At 58.6% G+C, this 19,341-nt stretch overlaps 1 protein-coding gene across 5 annotated transcripts in view; it reads left to right on the forward strand.

Moving 5' to 3' along the window:
* Window positions 1–18,957, forward strand: part of kmt2bb (lysine (K)-specific methyltransferase 2Bb) — a 44,596-nt gene extending 25,639 nt beyond the window's left edge. For 4 of the 5 annotated variants that reach the window (XM_088621176.1, XM_088621179.1, XM_088621177.1 and 1 more), the window contains 18 exons: window positions 221–435; window positions 859–962; window positions 2,483–2,620; window positions 3,012–3,170; window positions 3,839–3,956; window positions 4,073–4,151; window positions 4,269–4,429; window positions 4,783–4,953; window positions 5,504–8,978; window positions 10,046–10,144; window positions 10,591–10,715; window positions 10,982–11,119; window positions 11,221–11,295; window positions 12,828–13,005; window positions 14,061–14,168; window positions 14,356–14,439; window positions 15,263–15,392; window positions 15,538–18,957. In XM_088621176.1, the coding sequence (XP_088477302.1) occupies window positions 221–435; window positions 859–962; window positions 2,483–2,620; window positions 3,012–3,170; window positions 3,839–3,956; window positions 4,073–4,151; window positions 4,269–4,429; window positions 4,783–4,953; window positions 5,504–8,978; window positions 10,046–10,144; window positions 10,591–10,715; window positions 10,982–11,119; window positions 11,221–11,295; window positions 12,828–13,005; window positions 14,061–14,168; window positions 14,356–14,439; window positions 15,263–15,392; window positions 15,538–15,813 (5,833 nt within the window). In that variant the 3' untranslated portion in view covers window positions 15,814–18,957. The remainder of the gene's footprint in view (window positions 1–220; window positions 436–858; window positions 963–2,482; window positions 2,621–3,011; window positions 3,171–3,838; window positions 3,957–4,072; window positions 4,152–4,268; window positions 4,430–4,782; window positions 4,954–5,503; window positions 8,979–10,045; window positions 10,145–10,590; window positions 10,716–10,981; window positions 11,120–11,220; window positions 11,296–12,827; window positions 13,006–14,060; window positions 14,169–14,355; window positions 14,440–15,262; window positions 15,393–15,537) is intronic. The other variant, XM_088621178.1, reaches the window with a different exon arrangement.
* The last annotated feature ends 384 nt before the right edge of the window (window positions 18,958–19,341 follow it).

The raw sequence follows: 19,341 nt of genomic DNA on the forward strand, positions 1-19,341 counted from the left end.
AACAGGGTGAAAACCACCAGAGCACGAAACTAACCAAACTGTTACAGGCTGCACTGAGGCTGTTCTGCATGAAAAGGATCAGAAAACGTTTTCCAAGGTTCTCGGTACGGGATGTGAAAGCAGTCAGGGCTGCTGCTTGTTGAACTGGGGTTTCTGTTCATTTCGACCTGTTTCTCTCTCTCTCTCCCCGGTCCTGTCCTCACGCTCTCCGGACCCTCAGCGGGATGCTCCCGAACGCAGTCCTGCCCCCCTCCACCGAGCACGTCTACGCCCAGTGGCGCGAGCGCGAGGACTGGTGCGGCGCCGCCGGCCTGCGGCGGAGCGAAGCCCAGTTAGAGATCAAGCCCGAGGAGGAAGGGATGCAGATCCCCACCCCGACCAGCAGGAGGCCCCATCCCCGGACCAACACCAGAACCCACCGCCTCAAGGCCAAAGGTGCAGCAAAGCGCAGGGAAGAGAGAAGCAGAGGGAGTAAAACGTGGTGGCTCTGCCGATGAATCTGCATCTTTAAGTCGATATTTTAACAGTTATTAGCGTGACTGTCACGGTGGGGTCACTGTCACTGCTGTCGAAATACCAGCATTATTTTTGCAGCTCGCTTCCTGTTGTTTTAAATAAGAGGATGTCAGAGGGCAGTGCGCCGTCTCTATTTATCGGTTTCCCAGAAGTAGGAGTTGAGGTTTGATAAAGCGAACCGAGAAACAGATAACGTCTATCTGGGGGGAGGGGGGGGTGATTCACAGGCCGCTGTGATAAGAGATCCCGCCTCTCGCCTGGTGGGAAGATGTGCAGTGGCGAGGGTTGAGCTCTGTAAGGGGCTGGTTCTGGGGGCTCAGGACCCATGTGCTGCTGTTGCAGGGAAGCGGAGCCGCCCGTCCGGGGCCGACGTGGACACCGGCTGGTCCAAGGAGGACGAGAGGCAGTGCGCCTTGTGCCAGAAATACGGAGACACCAAGTCCAACGTGAGTCCCGCCCCGGGCCGAGGCCGTCTTGCGTACTGCGTCATCGTATTTACGCCTGCGTATAGGTGACGTTGTTGCCGGTTCACTGGGAAAAAAGCAGGGCTGTGTCCTGAAGACTGAGGACATTTCCTCCTCTGCCTGCTAACGGGGATTGCGATCCGGTCTCCCCTCATCTGATTTTCCTGAAAAAATCAAGTGCTTCAAGCGGGTCTCTGTCTGCCTGCGCTCGCCGGGCTGAAATAGTCGCCCAAATATCCATTGGCCCCCTTTCCCTGTGCTGTACGGAGAGGCACAAGCTGCTCGGACAGGCCGGGCCGAGCCGTCCTCCGCGTGGACTTCGCCTTGTTGGGTGGGCCGGTGGAAGTCAGTCTCCATCTCAAGCCAAGTGAGGCAGGGTGGCGTCATTCTGGTATTTTGGCCCGTTGTGGTCATCGACGCCCCTCGCTTGAGGGCTGAGGTCATCCGAGATTGAACAGAACCTGATCCAGCTTGTGAGACGCTCTGAAAAGCACTGGTTTTCATAAAGACCACCTAATCCAAACAGTGGTATATTTCTCACACCCACTGCCTGCAGCATGTTCTCTCTTTATTGCCTACATGTGCGAAACATGGAGCTTATATTGCCCATCATGCCCCAGGGCACGTAAGACATCCCTCTGGGCATGAAGTAATACAGGTTTTGTGCCCTAGGCAGACTGAAGTTTTGGCCTTTCCCAGAAGAAAGTATTGTTTGAGACCACAGCTTTTAAAGATGTTATTTCGAAAGATTAAGTTAAAGTAACATGATTTACAGTGCTGTCGTGAACAAAAGTTTTTTTTTGTGATTGGATGTTTGTGTGAGAATGTAGCATTCATTAAGGTTTCACAGGCATACGTTTAACTTTATTAAACAGAAGTAAAACCGAATAGCGCGCATGAGGAGTCCCTGTGCTCCTGGCTTGGATGAGTGCAGTATTGCATTCGTCATGTCTGAGTTAGAACCGCACTGGCGGGGCATCTTGAAACATCTGGAGCTCTCTGTTCCCGATGGGTGGCCTGATGTTCCCCAGCCCCTGACTGACCAGATCTGGACCAGCTGTTTAACTCTGTTTAACACTCAAACTAAAAACTGCTCACCGGAGACCAGGCCTTAAAGCACTGTACACATAACCAGTGACTGGGTGCCCGTCTTGAACTGGCGTTAAACGCATATGAATGCACGGGGCTGGAGATGAGAGGAAATCTCCCAGCTCAGTCCACAGGGCTCGCTGGGAAGCTCGTTAGCGAGCTCACACTGAGGCTCTCGTTCCATCTGATGGCTGTTTCTGAAGGAGACCAATTCTGAGGGACGGAAAAGTCTGATACAGACCCGAACAGGTTGGGTTTCAGATCCCTGTTCCGCTGCGTCTTTGGACCGTGGAGGGAGCTTGTGGCTTGATCAGGCGCCGGTTGCCGTCGGTGCAGAGTCTTTGCTCCCTGACCCTGCTCTTCGCTGACGCCCTTCTCTCTCGCTCTCCATCCACTCGTCGTGTCCTCCTCAGGATGCGGGCAGGCTGCTGTACCTGGGTCAGAACGAGTGGGCCCACGTCAACTGCTCTCTGTGGTCGGCCGAGGTCTTCGAGGAAGAGAACGGCTCTCTGATGCACGTCCACAGCGCCGTGACCCGAGGGAGGCTCATGGTGAGAGAGAAGGAGTCCGCCGCCTGCTGCTGGATTGTTTTACTCTTATATAGTACAAATACCAAATTGCTCTTGGTGTTGAAAAATAACGTCCTCTTTCCTTTTCGCCCTCGTTTTCCTCTTCCTGCTTTTATTCTGCTCATCTTTTGTTCCCCCACCCCACCCCTCTGGCCTCTGTGCTCCTCCCCCTCTTTACCTGACCGCCTCCTCTCTTCTGACCCCGCCCCTCGAACCCCACCCCTCCATGCCACACCCCCACCTGACACCGCCCCTTTACCCTGACCATTGCCTCTCTTCCGGCCCCGCCCCCTCCATGCCACACCCCATCTGGCCCCGCCCCCTCTTTACTTGACCACCTCCTCTCTCTTGGGCCCACCCCCCACTCTGCCAGCGCTGCGAGAGATGCAACCAGCCGGGGGCGACGGTGGGCTGCTGCCTGCCGTCCTGCCAGAGTAACTACCACTTCATGTGCGCTCGCTCCAACAACTGCGTCTTCCAGGAGGACAAGAAGGTCTACTGCCACAAGCACCGGGACCTGGTCAGCGGCAAGGTAGGGCGGGAGCGGGGGGAGTTACCGGTCCTGTTTGTCCGCGCCTGCTTCTCGAAGGGGCTCCTGCTCCCCAGAACCGCGGCGGACGACGAGGGGGGATCACTCGGTAGTCCCGGAGCTAAGCGAGTCTTGAAACTTCACCTGCCTGGTTGTTTAGGCTCGGGGGGCTGTTCCCTCGTCTCCATCCCACCTCGGATTCCCTTTTAATTTTCCCTCTGTGGCGCCATGTCCTTGTTTGGACACCCGCTCCCATCAGGATCGTCCGTACCTGGATCCGATCTCTTCTCTGTTTGTTGTGGAACACAGGAGACTGATTCAGTCCCTTTAACCTCTTTGTGACGTGATAGTGCCTTGTGCTCTTCTGTCAGTTCTGTCAGTGGCTGGAATATCTGTTTTACCGCCTAAAGCCAAACGCTCTTCTGAATGAGGGTCTTCATTTTAAACCTTCCTTGATTTAAAAATCCGACTGCACTGCAAATTCTTGCCGTATTAAAATTGGACTTTTAAGCATTGCGTCTAGTTCAGATGAGATTGGTTTTCAGAAATGTGACCCCGCTCTATGGGGTGGTTCGAGATGCCCTCAGAGGGCTGCAGGGGCAATTAGAATAATCTTGAGTTGGCTTGAGTAAGCTGTCCTGAGCCAAACGGGTTTTCCTCGTCCCCTCCAGACGGTGTCGGGGGACGGGTTCGAGGTCCTGCGGAGGGTCTACGTGGATTTCGAGGGGATCAGCCTTCGTCGGAAGTTCCTGACCGGTCTGGAGCCGGAGTCCATCCACATGATGATCGGTAAGCAGCTCTTCGTCTGACCTTCGTCCGCGTCGCCTCCGTCTGGAATGAGCCGTGTTCCCCCTGGCTCCCGCCTCTCATCTTCCTCTCCTTTCCCCTTTCCTCCCTCGCTGCAGGCGCCCTGCAGATCGACAAGCTCGGCATGCTGACGGAGCTGTCCGCTCTCCAGGGCAAGCTCTTCCCGGTGGGATTTCAGTGAGTGTCCGTGGGTCCCGCCTCTCTCTCGCGCCCCCTTCTCGTCGTCAGGTCTGCGCTCTCTCTCTCTCTCTCTCTCCCCCCTCACCTTCCTCCCCCTCCTCCTCTGCCTCCCAGGTGCACTCGGTGGTACTGGAGCACGGTGAACCCCAGGAGGCGCTGCAGGTACACCTGCCGGGTGAGGGAGGTGCGCCCCCCGGTGGTGGAGAAGCCGGTGGAGGAAACGCCAGACCAGGGGGATAACCGCACCATCGCGCACAGCCCCTGTCCCCCATCAGGTACCCCAGTTTCCTTGTCCTCATGCAACCCCTGTGTGCCCCAGCAGGTCCCCCCGTTTCCTTGTCCTCATGCAGGGCCCCTGCCCCACCTTGAGCAAATTTGGTGTTCTTATCCAGTAAGTACACCCACATTCTTTCTTACACAGCTTTATTTCACCCCACCCCCCACCCAGAAAAAAAGTACCCCAGATTCCCATTGTGGCAGAGCTGGGGGGCCCTCAGACCACCCCCCAGCCCTGATGGCGCCCCACTCTCGCCTGCCTGCTCGCGCCTTGGGAACGGGGAGCCGGTGCCCGGGAGAGGGGCCTGACTGGAGTCGGAGCTGTTTTTTCATTCTGTCTCTCCTTCGGCAGAGGAGGAGCCCCCCGAGACGGAAGCCGGCGCCTGCCCCCCTCCCGCTGAGGCCCCTGCCAGCGCCCCCACCCCGCTGTCCAAGCCGGAGCCCGGGGCCCGGCCAAAGGCCCCGAGCTACCCCCAGACCCGGAGACCAGCGGGGGGGCTCTCCAGGCCGCTGCCCTCCCCAGGTGAGCGCCGTGCGCCTGGCCGCCGAGAGTCGGGGTCCCCCTGCCACCCCAGGTGCATGGCAAGCTGTGGGGCTCTTCGTGAGGGTGCGGCGAGCTGTGCGTGGGGGGCTGTTATTGTGTTGGCCGCAGAGTACCCCGGCACACGCATGTGGCAAAGGTTGCGGTCGGGTAGCTGTACTGTAAGCGGAGAATATGGAAACGGGCAAATCCTGTTATACTCCTCTGGAAAGTATTCCTCCCACAGTCCCAAGACATGCTGGGAGGGTAATGGGCTCCAGGGAAAACTGGCCCTGGTGTGTGTGTGTGTGTGTGTGTGTGTGTGTGTGTGTGTGTGTGTGTGTGTGTGTGTGTGTGTGCACGGTGCCATCCAGGGTGCACCCTGCCTTGTGCCTGTGGCATGCTGGGATAGGCTCCGGCTGTCCCGTGACCCTGAGCTGGAAGGAGCAGCTAGAAGAGGGCTGGATTATGAAGTGTTTCTCGGTGGCGGTGCCGCAGTTCGCTGCCGGTTTCTTCCCCTCCTGACGGCTCTTGGTTGCTCTCTCTTGTCCAGGGAGCGCCCTGTCCAAATCTCACCACATCCTGACAATCAGCGACCTGGAGGAGACCCGACGCCCGCGCCGGCACAGCCCGCTGTCCCACGGCCCCGGCCCCCGCGGCCGCATCGCCTCCCCTCCGCTGGGGGTCCCCTCAGGACCAATAACGCTCAGAGCCGGGGGGTCCCTGCACCCCAAGCCCCCAGCGGGGGCCCTGCCGCTCTTCCCACTTGGTGCTACTGAAAACCTGCTGACCTCTGCCCCGCCCCGCCCTGGCAGCCGCACTACCTCGGCCAGGGGGGCTCCCTTGGCGGCGGGGGCCCCCACTTCTACCTCAGGACTCTTTCCGCCCTGGCAAGGCGGCGGCGGCGGCGGCGGCGCCGGCAGCCCGGCGTCTGGGTCGGGGCCCCCCGTCTCCCCGGGCGATCCGTTGTCCTTTCCCCCTCCCGCCCCGGCTTCCCAGCCGCTCCCCCGGCCCAAACTCGCCTTCGACGGGCAGTTCCTCCGCCAGCCGGACTCCGCAGAGGTGCCCCACGACTTCCTGGCCACCCCGGGCCCGGGCCCGGACCAGGCGGGGGCGGCGGCCGCCAACGGCACGGCCTCCCCGTCGCTGGACTCCAGCCCGGGGAAGGGCGCCCACGTGGCGTCGGAGCCGGAGTTCCCCTACGCCCCCTTCGACGTGGACTCGGACGTGGCCATGGCGTCGGTGCTGAACGCCGAGCTGGAGTTCGACGAGAGCCTGCTGAACGAGGACATGGCGCTCCACTGCGGCGCCCAGATCGTGGTGGGCGAGGAGGAGCCCGCCGACGAGTTCAGGGAGGCGGCCGAGGAGACGGGCCGGCCCGCGGCGAAGCCCCTGTGCCGCCCCGCCGTGGAGGACTGGGCCAACACCTCCTCCGACGAGGACATGGACAACTACTTCGACTTCTCCCGCACCGTCGTGGCCGCCCGCGACCCGCCAGACGCCCCGGCTCCCTCCTCGGGCTCCGTCCCGCAGCTGGACGGGGTGGACGACGGCACCGAGAGCGACGCCAGCGTGACGACCAGCGACGGGCCGCAGAACTTGAAGAACGCCGGCCAGAACCAGAACCAGGGCCAGGTGCCGGCGGCGGAGGAGGAGGAGGCGGGGGCTCGCAGCAACGGCCTCTCGGATCCCAGCGCGGCGCCCCTGCTCCTGGACAGGAAGGCCAGCCTGTTGTGCCCCCAGCCTGCGGCGCCCGAGCAGGGGAGCTCGGCACCCCCAGAGGAAGCCGTGGCGACTGACCCTGGTGCTTTGAGACCTTTCGCCTGCGGGGTTGCGGCAACCCCCCTGGAGAGTCGCGCGCCGCTGGCAGGGAACGTCTCGTCTTCCGGATGCCAGTCCCTGGCTCTGGGGGACCTGACGGCGGAGCCGGGACTCTCCCTGGAGGAGCCTGCGCCCCCAGAGCTGTGCCCCCCACTGGTCAGCACCCTGCCATTTGTAGGCGGAGTGGCGGCCGCGTTGCCGCCAGGCGCCCAGGCTCTCGCCGAATCCCTCTGGCCGCCTGTCGGGGCTTCGGGAGAAGCGAAGTCCTTGGCGGAGAGCTACGGATCGGGGGCGGGCGGCGAGCCCGTCCCGGCGGAGGCCCCCAAGGAGGTTTTCCTGGACCCCAGCAGCGGTCACTTCGTCTCGGCGAAGGACGGCACCCTGGTGTACTTCGGCGGTGGCGGCGCGGCGGAGGGCGTCTCCGAGCAGCTCCCGGCGGGACAGCCGCTGCTCCCCTCCACCCCGTCCCTGAACGGCAGCCGCGAGGCCGGGGCCGACCCGTTCAAGGAGGGCTCCCCCCCCTTTGCCCAGCTCCTGAAATCCACTCCCCTTCCCGTCCCGCCGGCGGCGGCGGCGGACCCCCTGAAGCTGAGCCCCCCGGTCCAGATCACCACGCCCCCATTCAAGCCCCTGCCGGTCCCCTACATCCGTGCCCCCCTGGACCCGGCCCTCGCCGCCCGGGTCGCGCCCGTGCTGCCCCCGATGGAGAGCTTCCGCACCCCGCTGCTCGCGGCCGGGGAGCAGAGTCGGTCCTTGTCCAGCCCAGGCCCGGCCTCCATCACGCACATAACTGTGGCCCCGGCGAGCACCCCGACTCTCCAGACGGGGGTGACCTACGTGTCCCCTTCCAGCTACGCTCCTCAGCCTGAGGGCCCTGGAGTTGCCCTGAGCCAGGCCGCGGGTGTGTCTCTGGGGTCCTACGGGCCCGTGTCCCTCCCGGTCTTTTCCCACTCGCTTCCACCTGGCTCCTCTGCGGTCTCCGTCATGCCTCCATCTTCCTCCTCCTCCTCCCCGTCCCTGCTGAGTCCCAGCCCCGAGCTCAGGGAAGGCCTGTGTTTCCAAAGAAGGGAGGCGGCCCTGTGCCAGCCCATCCGCCCCCACCCCCCTGCTGCCGCCGGGCCTCCCCTCGCCCCCCCCGCCCCCGCCCCCATCCTGATCAACGGGTACAGCTCTGCCGCCCTGCAGAAGGACCCCGCCGCCCCCCGGGGGCGCACCATCTCCATCAACTTCTCGGCCCCCCGGCCGGCGCTGGAGCAGCCCCAGCAGCACCTGGTCAGCCAGGGCCTGCCGGGCCACACGGTGCTGACCGTGCGCGAGGTGGGCGGCCCGAACGTGGACCCCACCCCCCAGGTGCTGCTGGTGAACCGGTACGGGCAGATCTTCGTCAAGAACCCGGAGAACAACACCTTCCAGCTGCCCACGTCCAGCTCCCCGCTCAGCTGCATCGGGCAGATCGCCAGCATCCTGCAGAGCAGCGCGCTGTCCTCCACCCTGGGCGGGGCCCCCGCCGGGGTCACCCACGCCACCTTCCAGACGCACGCCCCCCGCATGGTGACGCCGGTGCCCGCCGCCTCTCACGCCGCGCCCTCCCCGTACCCGCCGAGCGCCGCGGCCCGGGTCGTGGCTTACACCAGCAACGGCGGCGTGAGCGCCGCCGACCTGCTGGTGGCCCGGGGCCTGGCGCTGCCCGCCGCGAGGGCGCTGGAGGAGAAGAAGCCCAAGAAGAGGAGGGCGCCGCCAGCCGCCAGGAGGCCGAAGCCGCTTCCCACCTCTTCCTCCTCCTCCTCCTCCTCGCCCTCTGCGGCCAACCCCCTCGATCCGCACGCGGCGGGTGTGCCCACCGTGGTGATCCGCACCCCGCAGCTCGGCGCCCGGAGCGGGGCGGCGCTGCCGGCCCACCCCAAAGCCATCTTCGGCCCCTCCAGGTCGGGCCCCCGCGTCCTCGTCCGGGCCGCGCACCCCAGGGGCCCCCCAGCCCTGGGCCGCAACCGCGTCCTGAGCTCTGTGGTGATGCCCCCCGGCCTGCTGATCGAGCCCCAGGCCCAGCCGGGGCCCGCGGCCCCCTCGCCCCGCTCCCAGGTCCGCGTCAAGCGGGTGTCCTCCCTCTCCGACCGGATTGCCGTCAAGAAATCCAAGGTGGACTTCGTGGCGCTGGAGCCGCCCTGCTCCCAGGAGGAGCTGCGCCGAGCACAGAGCTCGGCAGCCAGGTGAGGGGGGACCTGCTGCTGTTCACATCCTCTTTCCTGGCAGATACAAGACGAGTGATCTCTGCACTTCCTCTTCCTGTCCAGTTTTAACTGTGCTGTTCGTGTTCTCAGAGCATGGATATTTTAACAATATTAAAAGTATGTAACTTTGCGTGATAAGGGCTTCCTAGTTTTAAAATTATTGCATCGTTCTCGGCCTAGAAAAGTCCCTAATGGTTGGCCTTTGATCTGGACCTCATGATTTTTTTGTCAAGTCAGTTTTTCTGGCACCTCGTGTTTTGCAATTTCAGTTTTCTGTTCTTATTTATTATCTCTGGCAAAGGGCTGGCTTGTAACGCGAGTCCTGGTGAGGACTTGGGGGAAGTAGTTATTTGCCACATTCCCGAGGGGTTTTATTGCTGAGTTAGCTAGCCGGAGTTAGTTCATAGTAGCGATCCTGTTTCTCGGATTGCTTGAGGGCGCGTTCTGCGCTCCCTGGCCGAGATCAACCCCAGCTGCCGCCGGCTGCTCGGATGACTCCTGATGACCTCGTTGTCATCCTCCGCCGCGCTGTAAGCAGGCAGTAGCGTGTCTGGGGTGAAGGGCAGCAGGCTTTAAGCAGGCCGGAAGATGATGTACAGGGCAGTGAATAGGTCAAGGGTTGTCGTCCGGCCAAATAGTGATGCAAGCAGGCCTGGGTTCCTTTCCAGGCTTCTCCCCAGGTTCGGGTCTGTGGTTTGAACCGCCCAGCGTCTTGCTGTGGGCAGAAGCTGGTTCCTGCATTCCTGTCACCCAGCCGTTATAATAATAATAATTGCTTCCACTTATATAGCGCTTTTCTGGACTCTCCACTCAAAGTGCTTTACAAGTAATGGGGATCCCCTCCACCACCACCGATGTGCAGCCCCACATGGTAATCAGATTTCCAGGGGACTGGTGGCACAGTGGGCCAGTGGCAGAGGCCCAGCATGCTCATAGGCTCGTAGTTACAGTACCAGGGTCTGGGGGGAGGATGGGGATCGCTCCGGTAGGCGCTAGAGTTTGAATCCCTGGAACTCAGAGCAGCGCATCGCCATCTTTATCTCCAGCAGGTCTGGGGGAGTCCGTATGAAAACTCCGACCGTGAAGGGGGTTCTGGATCTGGACAAGCCCAAGGAAGACCCGTACAGCGACTTGGAGAACAACAGGTGAGGTCTGAAGGAGCCTCCGCATGCTTGGTTTGGCTGCTGGCGAGTTCAATAAAGACGGGACTTTCCCGGGAGGGCCTTCTTGAGTGCCGCTCACCGGGCATGGTGACTCTGCGCATCCCACAAGGCCTCGCAGGACACAAGCCCAGGCTCTCCTCCTGGAGCAGGAGAACTCGGAGCCCCTCCGTGACGAGAGCTCAGGCACACAATGTCTTGGGATGTCGAGAAGAATCGACCTCTTCTTGTTCCTGGAACACAGCAGTCATGTCTCAGGGCTGGGTGGGATGTTCTACAAGAGAAATCCAGCCTGTTTTTTTACTGCACACCCAGCTGGATAGAGGATTCCTCCCTTATTAGCTAGTCAGCGTTGCAACTGTAACCACTGGGTGTTACTACAGTCGCCACCCAGCTCCAACAACCCCCCCCCCCGCTTTCTCATGTTCCAGGCTGGCCTCCTGGGATCAGCTGACGTCCGCGGCCGGGCGGGTGGGCGCCGATCCGCGCCCCGATAGGTCCCTGGCCTGCAGCAGCGTGGGGCGCAGTGCGCTGACGGACTGGAACAGATACTCAGGTACCCCGCTGGCTGTGTTGTGAGTGGGCATAGGAGTAGACTTCTTAGTCAAGCAAGCAGATGACCTTATTTCAGCTTGTCAGGGCTGTGCGTCATAGTCAGTTCTGTCCAGGGTGTTGTTAAAGATTATAATCCCTCTCTCCCTTATTCCTTATTCTTTACGTCCCTCTCCTTTCTTCCTCCTTCATGGTTTTCACTGCTCCCTCCCTCTGTCCTCCTCTGCTGCTGTCTCTCCCCTCCCCCTTCCTTCCTGTTGTCTCGCCCAGGCGTGGCGTCCAGCTCGGAGGACGAGCCCCCGCTGCCCGAGCCAGACGAGGAGACGCCCGTGAGCAGAGACCAGCCCCACCTGCTCTTTGAGATCCGCAGCGAGGACGGCTTCCACATCGAGGCCGACAGCATCGAGGGTAAGGCGCAGGCTCCCTGCTGTGTGCTCTGTGCTCTGGTGTGAGGCTGCTCCTCGCTGGGTACTGTGGTGGGTTGTGACCTCTCCCCCTGCTCTCCGCAGTGGCCTGGAAGGCAGTGATTGATGGAGTCCAGGAAGCCCGAGCCAGTGCCCGCCTGAAGCAGCTGTCCTTTGCAGGTGCGGACTCATGCCTTTTAAAGCTTATAATAAAAGTTAATGAGATCGTTAATTTGTGGTCCTTCTCCTTGTCTCTATTCCATCTGTCAGTGTGTGAGATGCAGGGAATTGGTCCTGCAGTGCTGTCAGTGAGAGCTGTGTCTCTCCTCCAGTGGACGGAGACTCTGCTGTGGTCCTGCAGTGCTGTCAGTGAGAGCTGTGTCTCTCCTCCAGTGGACGGAGACTCTGCTGTGGTCCTGCAGTGCTGTCAGTGAGAGCTTCATCTCTCCTCCAGTGGATGGAGACTCTGCTGTGGTCCTGCAGTGCTGTCAGTGAGAGCTGCGTCTCTCCTCCAGTGGATGGAGACTCTGCTGTGGTCCTGCAGTGCTGTCAGTGAGAGCTGCGTCTCTCCTCCAGTAGGAGAGACAGTTGACACAGACTGTGTGTCTCTCCTCACAGTGGGGCTTACCATGTCAATGTCAGGTGACTTTGATGTGTTTTTTGGATCAAGGGGCAAGTCCCCTCTCCTTTACTAATACAGTTTATGGTCGGAATTGGCCTTTCTTGCAATCTGCTACAAGCTTTGTAAGCAACCCCCTCAGTCATTAACTAGACGCCTGGTTTTTGTGGTTTATTTTGTGCTTGGAGGGTGAAAGGTTGTTCTGGTCTGGGAGATGTGCACAAGGTTGTTAAGCATGTAAAATCCTAGATCTGTCAGTTTTCCTTTTTTAATGCTTTTCAGAGCACTTGGCACTTGGCAAGAGCATTTGAACTCTCTGCTCCCACCCTGCTCCTACCACAGGAGTAGAGTCCAGTCAGTGTGTCTGTATTAACTCCTCTCTCTCTCAGTGCAGTCTTAATGTACTGGAGTGTCCAGTCAGTGTGTCTGTATTAACCCCTCTCTCTCTCTCAGTGCAGTGTTAATGTACTGGAGTGTCCAGTCAGTGTGTCTGTATTAACCCCTCTCTCTCTCAGTGCAGTGTTAATGTACTGCAGTGTCCAGTCAGTGTGTCTGTATTAACCCCTCTCTCTCTCAGTGCAGTCTTAATGTACTGGAGTGTCCAGTCAGTGTGTCTGTATTAACCCCTCTCTCTCAGTGCAGTGTTAATGTACTGGAGTGTCCAGTCAGTGTGTCTGTATTAACCCCTCTCTCTAGATAATAGTAACAAAACAACAGTAAAAGTCCAGAGAGCAGCAGGACAGTGCTGAGGAGCTGAGTATCAGTGCTGCTTGACAGAAGCAGCAATATAAGAGCCTACTCGGGCGCAGTCATGGGCCTCTGCAGTCAGGTGTGCTCTGAAGAGGTGGGTTTTCAGCATCTCCTGGAAGCTGGCGGGCGAGTCTGCGGTTCTGTGGCAGGCAGGTCTTTCCAGCAGCAGGGGACAGTGTAGATCATTCAGAGCTGGGACTTGCGGCCCCTCAGCATTGAGATTGCCGGTCAGCCACAGGGGACCCCACGCGCATGGTGGTCTGGAGAGCCTCCGGTGTCGTCCGGCGCCAGGGTCTCGAACCCGGCCGCCGGCTCACCCCCTCGCTCTGCCCCTCTCCCGCAGGGATGAGCGGCGCGCGCGTGATGGGCATGCTCCACGACGCCGTGGTGTTCCTGGTGGAGCAGCTCCTGGGCGCCCACCTCTGCTCCCGGCACAAGTTCCGCTTCCACAAGCAGGAGGACCAGGAGGAGGAGCTGCCTGTCAACCCCAGCGGCTGCGCCCGCGCCGAGGTCTACCTGCGGTGAGCACCGGGGCGGCTTCTGTCGCTACTGTAGCAACCCCTTTTATCCCACAGATTTTAAGGGCATCCATCCTATTCTAATCGCCGAGTCCAGTTCAAGGTCGTGGGGGAGCTGGAGCAATGGGAACAAGGCAGGGTTCACCCTGGACAGGACACACAGTCCATCGCAGGTCACACACAGACACACACACTCGCACACCCTGGACAGGACACACAGTCCATCACAGGTCACACACAGACACACACACTCACACACCCTGGACAGGACACACAGTCCATCGCAGGTCACACACAGACACACACACTCGCACACCCTGGACAGGACACAGTCCATCACAGGTCACACACAGACACACACACTCACACACCCTGGACAGGATACACAGTCCATCACAGGTCACACACAGACACACACACACTCGCACACCCTGGACAGGACACACAGTCCATCACAGGTCACACACAGACACACACACACTCGCACACCCTGGACAGGACACACAGTCCATCACAGGTCACACACAGACACACACACACTCGCACACCCTGGACAGGACACACAGTCCATCACAGGTCACACACAGACACACACACACTCACACACAGTCCATCACAGGTCACACACAGACACACACACTCGCACACCCTGGACAGGACACACAGTCCATCACAGGTCACACACAGACACACACACCAGGGCCGATAATCCCAGAAGCCAGTTAACCCACCAGCACGTCTCTGGACTGTGGGAGAAAACCAGAGCAAACTCCACACAGACAGCACCCCAGGAACTGAGAGGCAGTTAATGCTAACCACTGCGCCAGTGTGCCACCATCTCTTTCAAGGATGGTACTCAGTTTGTGAACTAATGTTTTATAGAAGAGTCACAAAGTAAAGGCAGTCAGGACCACGCCACTCGCCTGGGGAAATCAAGGGAGGTCTTCCTGTGGCTGAGTTCCCTCCCACGTGCTTCCAGCAGAGACAGGCCACCCTGAGCGTGTCCCAGCTCAGGCAGCGGTACCGGACTCCCCTGACTCTGTCCCTCCCCCTTTCAGGAAATCCACCTTCGACATGTTCAACTTCCTGGCCTCCCAGCACCGGCAGCTGCCCGACTACGGGCCCTACGACGAGGAGGAGGACGAGGTGCCGCTCAAGTCCACCAGGTCAGGAACAGCAGTTTTAGCCGCAGCTTTAATTGAGCTGCCTGCCGGCCCACGCCGTCCTGGGGTCTGATCAGAGAGATCGGGGCCCCCGGCATCAGCACCCCTTTCCCACCAGGGGAGCCGCAGGCAAGCGCGAGGGTCGTTCCTGTGCACTCAGGCCTCCTCTTCCTGCTCTGTCTCCCCCCAGGCGGGCCACCAGCCTGGAGCTGCCCATGGCCATGAGGTTCAGGCACCTGGAGAAGACCTCCAAGGAAGCAGTGGGGGTGTACAGGTAAGCCTTCCGGCTGGGGAGGTGTGTTTTGGGCACAGGAAGGGCCAGCTGTTACTGGGCAGGTGTGGAAAAACTGAAACGGGTTATTGTGTTTAAGGCCCTGTTAAGAAAACGGAGCGTTTTCGCTGTTGAGAAGACAAGGATGAGGCTGCGCTGACTGAATTAACCTTTACTGTTCCTCAGGCAATTTCTTCCACATCAGAAGCTCATAAATGTACGACAATAATACAACACCAAGACACAAAACAGCATTCGACAACATCACTCAACCAGAGCTCTTCCAGTTCCCTAAGGATAAAGAACGATTCACTATAAGTCTTATTTATAATTACAATAACTAAGGTCCCTACCTGCAGACAGTGTTTCGTTATGTAACGTTTGAATTGTTGCAGCCTGAAGCTGTAAAGGAAGAGAGTATATCCTGAAAAGATGATGTCGAGATGCATGAAGTCAGCGAGGCTTCGAAGTGAGTTTGAGTTTGTGATGCAAGAAAGCGCCCAAGAGGAGACAAAGTGTCTCCCCTGCACTCTGAAGCCAAGCAGTTCTGCAGGGAGCTTCATACCCTGAGTCCAGCTCTGGCCACCCTCTGCCGTCCCCATGAATGGGGGTTCAGGAGTGACCCTTGACTTCCACACACAGCACGATGCCCGTTTCCACACTGAAATCGATCTAGATAAGAGTCCTGCGCTGACCGCTGATTTGACAGTGAGCTGAGTTAAGAGCAGGATAGCCAGGCGGCGGGATGAGGTTCATGAAGTCCTGGGCTGCTCAGCGACTGGGGGAGTCCGGCGAGGCGGTGACCCCTGTCCCGTGCGCTCCGCAGGTCGGCCATCCATGGGCGAGGGCTGTTCTGCAAGAGGAACATCGACGCCGGGGAGATGGTGATCGAGTACTCGGGGATCGTCGTGCGCTCTGTGCTGACGGACAAGAGGGAGAAGTGCTACGACAGCAAGGTGAGGGGTCAGAGGTCAGGGGGTTCTGACAGAGGGTGGGGTGACCCTGGGGGAGATTCACTGACCAGCCTGGCTCCCTGGCGTGGAGGGAGCAATGGAGGGGGTCACTCTGTCCTGCTGACCGGCCCGCATCTCTCTCCCTCAGGGCATCGGCTGCTACATGTTCCGCATCGACGACTTCGACGTGGTGGACGCCACCATGCACGGCAACGCGGCGCGCTTCATCAACCACTCCTGCGAGCCCAACTGCTACTCGCGCGTCATCAACGTGGAGGGCCAGAAGCACATCGTCATCTTCGCCCTGCGCAAGATCTACCGCGGCGAGGAGCTCACCTACGACTACAAGTTCCCCATCGAGGACGCCAGCAACAAGCTGCACTGCAACTGCGGGGCCCGGCGCTGCCGCCGCTTCCTCAACTAGAGGGGTCCCCTGGGACAGCCAGAGTGGGGGGACAGCGGGGGGGGGGGGCGGCTCTCTGTACAGAAGGAGGTGGAATGTAGGGAGTGAGGACGAGGGCGCGAGAGGGAAGCTTCCCCGGAATCGGAGAAGAGAGAGGCCTGGGTCACCCCGGATCTCGCTCCGGCAGAGCAGGTCAGAGAGGAACGTGGCGCCTCCAATTCCCCACCCGGAAGAAGACGGCCCTGAGCAGACTTTCCCCAGACCCCCTGCTAGAAACCAGGAGTCAAACACTGTGATTTTTTTTAATGACTTTTTTTTTTAACTCGGATTATGTCGCGCAGATTGAAGGAGCCAGGCAGAGGCCCGAACAGCGCCACCCCTGTTCTCTGGACCGGGCCAAGGCCGGAGAAGGACGGAGGTGTTCCGTCCCGATCCGAGAGGGGCCCGGTCGGTGTGGCTGCAGCAGTTCAGTCCGACCTGGCTCGTAGCGGGGGGGGCAGTTCTGGACGGGGGGCAGGAGGGGAAGATGAGTGCGATGGACAGAGGGAGGGAGGTGACAGCTGCTGCTGGCCGCCACCGTTCGCACAGGTTTCCTCTAGAGTACCGAGCGAGTCCTCGGGGGCCCCTGTACACTGTACACCAGGGCTGGAAATGGAGTCTGACTCCTACGCTAGTCTTTCTTGGAGCCAACACTAAGTACCGTGGTTTTACTGGCTGGGCAAACGAGCACTTTTCTCATTTAAACCATCAGTCAGTCCGTCTGGTTCTCACACAATGGTCAGGATTGTATTTTCAAGTTGGTTTCCGTTTCGCTCTCAGTGGGGCGGAGATGGGTAACCTGTCAGTGTGCTGTGAGCAGGGTCTGGCAGTCGATCTCGGGAAGCTTTGATGTAGTTTTATTCTAAAACGTGCACTCGGCACACCTCCGATGATTCAGGACAGGAAAACGACAGCTCCCTCTCCTGTCCCGAGTCTTAAACCTGCTGTACAGCCGTTAAGCTCAGGCTGTCTTTATCGCCTGCTGTAGTTCAGCGATCCAGTTCAGGTGCAGAATCGCAGACATCTCAGTTCGTCTCATCCTTCTGCCGGACAGAAGGCTGCGTTACAGTTGTGAGTCTTGCGCCAGTTGTGGCTGGGGAACTTCAGGGGAGCCCGTGTTCAGTTCTGGGATCGAAGTACAGTAGCCTCCTGCCCGGAGCGCCGGGATTGTTTCCTTTAGATCCGTTTCCAGCTGCTGGAATTTGACCGCAGACCCTTTCCTGTCGGAGGGGGGACAGGCTGGCTGGTTTTCTTCAACCTGTTCTCACAGTCCGCCCTCTCCTTGGGGTACTCGCGACCCTTGAACCCTTCCCTGTGTTCGTTTGCTTTGCGACCCGAGACTCGGATCCGTCTGTGCGCAGGAGCAAGCCCGTTCCCTCGTGTCCTTGCGCGGACGAGTTCGTCCCTGCGCCTGGCTCGCTCCGCGCACGATCGCGGGCCTGGTTTGTGAAACCACACCGCGCAGATGTTCTCGGAGGTGGTCTATTTATAACCCCAGGGGAGGCGCAGGCCATTTCCTCTGCACTGAACCTGGCCGCTCACCCTGGCGTAACCTTGGGAACGCCAGGCAGATACAACAGCCGGCCAGACCCAACCCCCCCCCCCCGCCACCACCACCACCGTGCCCGTTCCTAAAAATAAAAACTCAAAAGTGTAGCAGGCCCAGGTGCCTCTCCTGTGAGATCTGCTAAATGCTCTGGGGAAGATAAGACATCGGAAAATTCTTGCAGTGTTGGAACCAAGTGTTTGCATGGTGCTATTTTTCCCCCCAATCTGAAACCAGAAAGGACCAGACTTGATGCTCTTAAGTTCCTCCACAGCTGGGCAGTGAGCTTCATCCCTCTGCGTAGCGATATTTCAAGACTCGCACCGTTAGTGAGAACCTAAAGGAAAGAACTGCATTCTTGGTTTCTTTGACTTTGGGGGAGGAGAGAAGTTGTATTTTTTAGAGCAGCTAACTTTTTTTTTAATTGCGTGCACATAATGTACAATGTTGATATGTTCCTTGTTTTTATGTACTGTTAAAACTAAAACTTTAACTCTTGAGGTTTAGAAGTCTGTACTTGAAGGCTTGATTTACTTTTAGATTTACGTTTACAAGTTTCCTTTTACGTTTTTTGTTTTACTTGAACAGATATAGATCTGCGCAGAGTTGAAAAATCTAAAATTAGCAATATCTTGTGATTTAGCCTTTAGTGGTAGATCTCTGTTATGACTGAGCCACGATTTTAACGTTTTAGCAGACTAAAGTGAACCCCTGGCACGTTCGGGATTCGTTTTTCTGGGGTAGTGGTAGGTGTTCCTGGCAGGCGTCGCGTCTCGGATCTCTTTTCACGTTCAGTACAGTTTGTCTGCTCGTTCGCGGCACCACTTCGTCACGAGAGGCAGGGTGAGAAAGAGCAGTCCGGGTCTGTAGCAGGAGAGCCCATCTTTCTCCGACGAGCAGTTTCCCTCGATCGTCCTTTCGGTGCTTTGAGGGTTTCCTTTCCTTTCGCTCGGCTCTCTCCGTCTCCGAGGTCTCTGAACAGCCCGGCTGTCGGTGTCCCGCTGCAGCCCTGACCCGGTCCGACAACCAGCACTTTTAAAACACAGCAAACCCCCCCGGCCTGGTTTTACCCCCCTCACCCCTCACTCTAGGCAAGGGAAATCGGGCAGCCTGTCTTTTCTGAAGTCGCCTCTTCATACAGCTGCCAGCGCAGTGCAGGCCCTTGCGACCAACACCCCCCCGAGCGGCCTCCTCCTCCCCCACCTCCTTCCCCGGAGTTCTCTCGGATCAGGGATTCTACCTCAGTAGCTGGAAGAATATGCTGGGCTGTGATCTCCTGTGGAATCTGGTCCACCTGTGCAATGAAGGAGACGAAGTTCCTAACCTTGACACGACCTGCACAACCCTGCCCCCGCTGTGACGCGCTGCATACGTGTGTAGGGGATACTTCAACAAGAGGAAAGAAAAAGTCATAAAACAAGAATTAAAAGTGGTAAACTGGCTTTGTTACCTTGTATAAATAAACCTTCAAGTTTGTACATTTGTATAAATATTTCTAAACCTGTTTAATTTTTCTATGCACTTTTTTATTTATGATGTTATTTGCTTAATAAAGATGTTAAGATGTTTGAACAAAAAAACAGTGTGCCAGTTCTTATTAAAGAGTAGAGACTTAGAACAAAACAGCAGATTCTGACTGCTGGGCCTTCAGAAATGTGCTCTGAGGCAGCTGTTCCCCAGTCACACACCTGCTTCTCATTGCAGCCTAGCTCTTCTGGTTATGGAGCAGCATGACGTGTATCCAGCTGGCCCTCTGGGGAAGGAGTGCTTTTGATGGGCGTTTCTGGTAGTGTCACCCCCTCCTGTTTTCGCCATTGAGTGATCTACTAGTAACAGCTAATAAGGAGAGGCTGAGTTCAGCTCGAGTGCTGAAGGTGTGGAAGAAGTTGAAGAAGCTGACTGAAGAAGTTGAGTCGAAACAAGCAGGCAGGTGAGTGAAGTCGTCGCCCTAGCGATCACCTGGG

The sequence above is a fragment of the Lepisosteus platostomus genome, chromosome 26 (assembly GCF_059453375.1).
Source record: "Lepisosteus platostomus isolate fLepPlt1 chromosome 26, fLepPlt1.hap1, whole genome shotgun sequence".
NCBI classification, from domain to species: domain Eukaryota; kingdom Metazoa; phylum Chordata; class Actinopteri; order Semionotiformes; family Lepisosteidae; genus Lepisosteus; species Lepisosteus platostomus.